This window comes from Poromitra crassiceps, assembly GCF_964638095.1.
Source record: "Poromitra crassiceps genome assembly, chromosome: 10".
NCBI lineage: Eukaryota > Metazoa > Chordata > Actinopteri > Beryciformes > Melamphaidae > Poromitra > Poromitra crassiceps.
This window is the reverse complement of record NC_139631.1, coordinates 5,352,503-5,358,709: the sequence shown is the minus strand read 5'-3', so window position 1 is coordinate 5,358,709 and position 6,207 is coordinate 5,352,503. Positions and strand designations below refer to the sequence as shown.

The 6,207-nt window shown below is 41.3% G+C and overlaps 1 protein-coding gene across 1 annotated transcript in view; it reads left to right on the top strand.

Moving 5' to 3' along the window:
* Positions 1–218: 218 nt before the first annotated feature.
* The window catches only part of LOC310783792 (integrin alpha-M-like), a gene marked incomplete at its 5' end in the record, with an annotated part of 15,504 nt that continues 9,515 nt past the window's right edge, over positions 219–6,207 (top strand). The window contains 10 exons of the mRNA XM_083644695.1: positions 219–255; positions 1,295–1,403; positions 1,755–1,852; positions 2,985–3,055; positions 4,019–4,136; positions 4,245–4,372; positions 4,528–4,673; positions 5,166–5,313; positions 5,717–5,867; positions 6,047–6,120. Of these exons, the coding sequence (XP_083500821.1) occupies positions 219–255; positions 1,295–1,403; positions 1,755–1,852; positions 2,985–3,055; positions 4,019–4,136; positions 4,245–4,372; positions 4,528–4,673; positions 5,166–5,313; positions 5,717–5,867; positions 6,047–6,120 (1,080 nt within the window). The remainder of the gene's footprint in view (positions 256–1,294; positions 1,404–1,754; positions 1,853–2,984; positions 3,056–4,018; positions 4,137–4,244; positions 4,373–4,527; positions 4,674–5,165; positions 5,314–5,716; positions 5,868–6,046; positions 6,121–6,207) is intronic.

Below are 6,207 nucleotides of genomic sequence, written 5' to 3'. Positions count from 1 at the left end.
ACATTTATTATACACTTTATATTGGTATTTCCCTCTATATCGGTGACAAATGAACGTCCAGTCAGCTTACTTGCTGCTGCAGTTCCCTCTCAACACCCCCCCCTCCCCCCTCCCTGGCAGTTCCACCAATAAAAGTAGTTAGTTTCCTCCAGTTTTATTCTAAATCAGATCTACAAGTTCAGACTTCACATTACACCTCTTGTGTGTTGAGTCACACAATGGACTGGATCATTACTGCTGCACTGTTCTTGTCAGGTAAGACAACGTTAGGCCTCCTGTTTCATTTTTCTTTTGGCATCCTTAAATAACATGCATCTACCATAAGCACAACTGACATTAATCATATATTAACATTTTAGTTTGTACAATGATAGTAAAATATCAGCATCAATTAAACATTTTTAATGAATAACATATGCTAATCAAGATGTTCCTGTAAAATGACAAAAGTGTGGTAAAGTACTTTTATTCTTAATCACCAGTGGTGGTGGGTAGACACTCAAGTACATTACATGTACTCTACTTTTGTACTTATGAGAGTAGTTATTTTGAGGAATAAGTAGGCCTACTCCTACTCTTGTGCATTTGCGATACATTATGTACTTTTACTCAACTTTATAATGGGACCCTATGGAGCCAGCCTTGAGTGTCTCTAGCAGGCTGTGTTTTTACTAAATTCACTTCATTTAAAAAAAACTGCTATATTTCGCGCGACTTTTTTTCTTCCTTTTCTGATTCCCCCTCCCCCATTTTCTCCCCAATTGTATTTGGCCAATTTGCCCCTTGATGCCCCGGTCGCTGCTCCACCCTCTGCCGATCTGGGGAGAGCCATAGACTAGCACCATGCTTCCTCCAACACATGCGCAGTTGCCAGCCGCTTCTTTTCAACTGACAGCGGGGAGGTTGCAGCGGGGTACGGGAATCCGTACCTACACCGGAGGTAACACGGGGGCGCGAACCTGCGGCCCTCATGTTGGTAGCATTTCACACAACCTTAACACTACATACATAAAGAGCCTTGAGCTACTTCTGCTCTCACTCAGAATGTCCAAATAGAAGCGATGTGATGTATATAGTTTTTGAGATATTAACGTTTGTTTGGCACAACTCATACTGTGCTGCGGCTCCGCATTTCCGGGTGGCAGTTCCGGGTGCGTGATGTCACACTAATTCGTCCTATACTACTTTCATTGAGTCAGACCAGCCTGCTCAGAAATTAGTGATTGAGTTTAAAATGTGCAAATAATATTTTAAATCGGATAAACCGTCGACTTCTTTCTCCTTCCATCCTCAGTGTTCAAAGCTGCAGTAGGTTTTAACATCGATCCTGTGGCCTGGAGGTCCCTGAGTCAACCTGCTGCAGGTTTTGGATACCAGGTGGTGCAAAGAGGACCGGGGACGGGGTGAGTACAGAGGAAGCACGGATCGCTGTGGGCCAACATGGCTCTACAACGGCCACGACGTGTGTGGGGGCTACCATCTTTAAAGCCTGTTGTGATCTATTCCAGAGGCCTTTTTTTGCCCTTGCAGTAATGAGGATGGAGACACCCAGCTTTCGTTGATGAAGAAAATGAAACAAGCTGTTCAAATGTAGCCTGGGTAAACCCATCCCCCACGTGACCTGCTCTCAGACCTGCTCTCAGTCACTAGTGACTGAGAGTCAGCTAGTGACTGAGAGCAGGTCTGAGAGCAGGTCACGTGGGGGATGGGTTTACCCAGGCTAGTTCAAATGTGTCTCTGGTCCCTCTCCTCAGCTTGCTGGTCAGCGCCCCCTTGGCTGAGTATTCACAAAACAGGAGGGGACAAATATATGAATGCTCCACTGAGTCCTGCACTGCCATGACAATTGCAGGTAACCACCACCAATTCTAAATCAACATAACAACAGTAAGTGTTCATCTCCAAATACTACATCTTTAAGACAAACAAACAAACAAACAAACAAACAAACAAACAAACAAACGAGTAAATAATTCAGTAGCTCTAAAACATAGATCAGGGGTTTTCAAAGTGTGGGAGAGTAAGTGTAACCGAATTAATGTGAGTCCTCGTGAGTCCTGAGTGGTAGCGAGTAGGTTGGTTAAACTCACTCCCCGAGTATAAAGGCACGTTAATCAGCTCCGCTAAGGGAGCTAGCTCTCTTGGTGCAGTGGTTAGCGTGTCCGTCCAGCAAGCCGAAGGTCGGCAGTTCGAATCCACTCCTGGGCAAACCCTTAACATGGGTTGCTGCAAGTACCATCAAACACAACGCCGTTACATAAGCCTCCCCTCAGAGAACATTATAGACAGCTGCCCCCTCTCCCCCCCCCACCATTATTATTGCCATTATTACTATAACTGTTGTATGCTCCACTCGGGCATAACAACGAGTTCCAAAAATGTAAACATTCTTATCCTATATTCTTTAAGATTTTAAAACACCTTTATCCTTCTTTTTTCAAATATCTTCTTTTAAACATTTTAAACATCTTTATCCACTCTGAAGGACTTTTAGTCTTTTTTTTAACACCTCTTTATTATAACTAGTGGGATACCTGCCCCGTGCAGTGTATCTGTGTCTGCAGCCAGGCTGGCCAGCACGGGCAGACAGTTCCCCAGCCCCATCAATCTAATAAAATTGGTCTGAAATAGCTCCCCAACAGATACAAATACATGAGCATGTGTTTCATGTACATAGGCCTACAAAGAACTGCCGCAATCGGATTTGTGAAACACGCATTTAAAAACAATCTTGATTATTAGTAGCTATAATTGGGAGTGATGGTGTTACAGTAGGCTACTGGTGGAAGTGCACGGTCACAATCTGGTAGCGAGGACATTTTTCTGTCGCCCTCTCTATCATCAAAGTTGCCCAGCCCTGACCTACAGGCTGACATACAGTATCAGTATACTTGAATCATATGAACTTAATTAACATTAATATACTACAATTATGCAGATTTCTTTTTAAATCCCGCTGTATATTATCTTTCTTCTCAACCCAGTGCCAGATTTTGCAGTCAACATGTCCCTTGGTTTGACAATGACGAGTGACCCAACCACAAAAACGACTATGGTGAGTGTTACAATTAGCGAAGGCCTAACGGTATCATGTCGATTATTAGGATTAAGAGTTATTAAAGTATGCCTAGCCTGACTTAAGTTAACTAGCACCATTAGCTCCCAGCCCCAATGTAAGTTTATCTCTGTCTCTAGTGCATTGATGTGATTGTGAGACTCACTTATATGTTCGCAGGTTATCATCCTAGGGGGTAAAGATAACAGTTTATTCGTTTATTAACTCACAATCTTCTTGCCTTCCCGTTGCTTGGTTTGATGTGGGCCTCCAGCTCTGATACGGTACACTGGCTCTGCTCTGCTCCGTATCTTGACTTTTGGGCTTGGATAAACTCAAGCTTCGCGGTGGTTGGTTTTGCAGTTCAATGAGAATCCCATTGTAACAGTGATGATGATGTTGAAGTCTGATATTACGTCCGATAGCATATAAGGTCACACCGTTACGCAGCATAACGGTGTGACGTCATTACATCAAGTACTTGGAATATTGCCATATCACAATATGATATGATAATGAACTGTAACGATATATCGATAACGCTATGATATGGCACACCTCCAGTCACTACCCAAAATACATCAGAATATAAACTGTACATTTCTTGCATGATGCCATGTTAATGCAAGGGGCACTTAACCCATTGATACCTGATGCAGCATTTGTGTGCGTATCCCTTTAAGACCGCGAACCGCGTTAACGCGGTTCGCGGTCTTAAAGGGATACGCACACAAATGAGGGATATACAGTACACGCAAATGCTGCATCAGGTATCAACGGGTTAAAAGTTTGCTGTAATGGCCACACAATGTCATGTATATTAGGGACTGGATTTCAGAATGAAATGATCTGTGTCTTTGCTCTTTGTAGTACAGTAACAGTAGGCTTATACCATTTTCTTTCTGCTTGGATTCGACTCAATCGACTGTCCGTTAATGAAGACATGACTTTCTCTCTTTTCAGGCATGTGGCCCAACCATTCCAAAAGACTGCAAAAGTATCACTAAATACAACGGCGTGTGCGTACAGATAGATGCAAATAATAATAAGATTGGACTCCCTATGCCTGCTTCTTTTGAGGGTAAATATGTTGATATCATGTAATGTAATCTTAACTCACTACAGCCTCTTAAATGGCTAAAAACTATATCAAAATTCTTAAACCTAACCCATTTATTTTCTTTGACAGAGTGCCAAATCAAAGCAGACATTGCGTTTTTACTGGATGGCTCAGGCAGCGTATATTATACTGATTTCAATATTATGAAGACTTTTGTGAAAGATCTGATCCGCTCGTTACTGGGAAGAGATACACAGGTAGGATTATATTCATAGATAGCATGACTCAGAGCATTCATTCTGGGTCCAATGTAAAATACAATTAATATCATATGACCATATAATGCATTTGTAATTATTTCAAAGCATAATAGTGTTTAATACATATTTCACTTTGTTTTTTCTTTTTGCAGTTTGCAGTTGTCCAGTTTTCGTACTCTTCCTGGATCCATTCTTACTTTAATAATTTCCGCAGCTCTGGGCCTTGGGAAACTGACATTGACAACATTGTGCAACGTAGTGGAGCGACTTACACGGCTGAAGCCATCCGACGGGTTGTGTAAGTGCCTTTGCAATGATAATGTTCCACAACTCCCAGTACTCATATTGCCCTTGCAGAGGCGCTACACAGGAAGTTAACAATATGGTGGTTTTCTCTAGGCCTAAATGAATAATTTCACTTGTAAAAAAATGTTTGTGTTGAAAAAGCTTCATTATGGTAAAAAAGAAACAGGAAAACAACAAATGGACCGGAAATGTAAAGTTAAATCCCATACAAAGTGTGTAGCCTACATGCTTCTCTAGATCAGGTTCACCACCACAGTTAGATGAGATACAAACATCAGTAGCTTAAAGGTACACAGCAAGGTTTATACTCTGTCCACAAAGGGAAGCATTATGTGCAATGTGATATGTGATATGAAACAGTCTGTTGTGTTGTGTGAAATAGTAATTTTGGAATATATTAACAACACAAAATATGAATACATGTAGCCTAGTAGTTAACCACTTTGTATCAAAGTGTTTTTAAAGTGTATCTTTCTTTTGACAGCAATGACGTCTTTTCAACATCAGGAGGATCCAGAGCAAACGTGCGGAGGGTCTTGATAGTCATTACAGATGGACAATCTAATGGCGGTTCCATACAACAGGCAGCAGCCATGGCTGAGAGGCAAAACATTATCCGATTTGCAATTGGGGTAAGATGTTCGGCTCACTTTGACATCGAGAGAAACTGTTGAAATTGCTCCACTAAACCTATAGTAGATGGATCTTCGTATCTCTGGTCATCCATTAGTTCCTGATTCAGAATAATAATTCTGAATCAGGAAGTGATGGATGATGACCAGAGATAAGAAGTTGGGTTGGGTTACTTTCTCTTTACATTTGAATATGAGTTCTAGGCTCTTGTACACCACATTTAGAACAAGAGTATATGTGGTCAGATCAAACTACTGTCTGCAAAACCTTACGGGTAAATAGCTCACATTGTAACGACTACAATAATAATTTGACATGACCGCCTCTATGTATCCATAAACAGATCAACTCTGTCACACACTGCAGTTACACCTCTAAAACACCTTTTCTTCATATCTCTAGGTGGGGAATGCATTTAATTCTAACTCAGCAAGAGCAGAATTGAACGCCATTGCATCCTCTCCAAAACTAGAGCATGTGTTTAAAGTGGACAACTTTGAAGCGCTTGACAAACTGAGGGACATCTTGCAGGACAGACTCTTTTCTATTGAAGGTACAGTTCCCACAATAGTTAGATTACATTTTACATTTTCAGTTGTTCCATTTGCAAAAATGTCAATTTCCATGGGGTTGATTGGGGGGGGTTAATTTCAATTTAAATCTCCCGAATGTGATTATACATGAATGAAGAGGAACTTCTAGTTACTGTCTTCATTCATTTTGCTGTCATAGGATCTCAATCTAGTGGTGACTCTCTGAAAATGGAAATGGCTCAGGAGGGATTCAGTGCAGCTTATGTGCCTGGGGTAATCAAAAACACCAGACACACACACACGACAGACTGACAGAATTTAACTGATTTTCTCTGTATATCAATTATTTACTTCTTTACT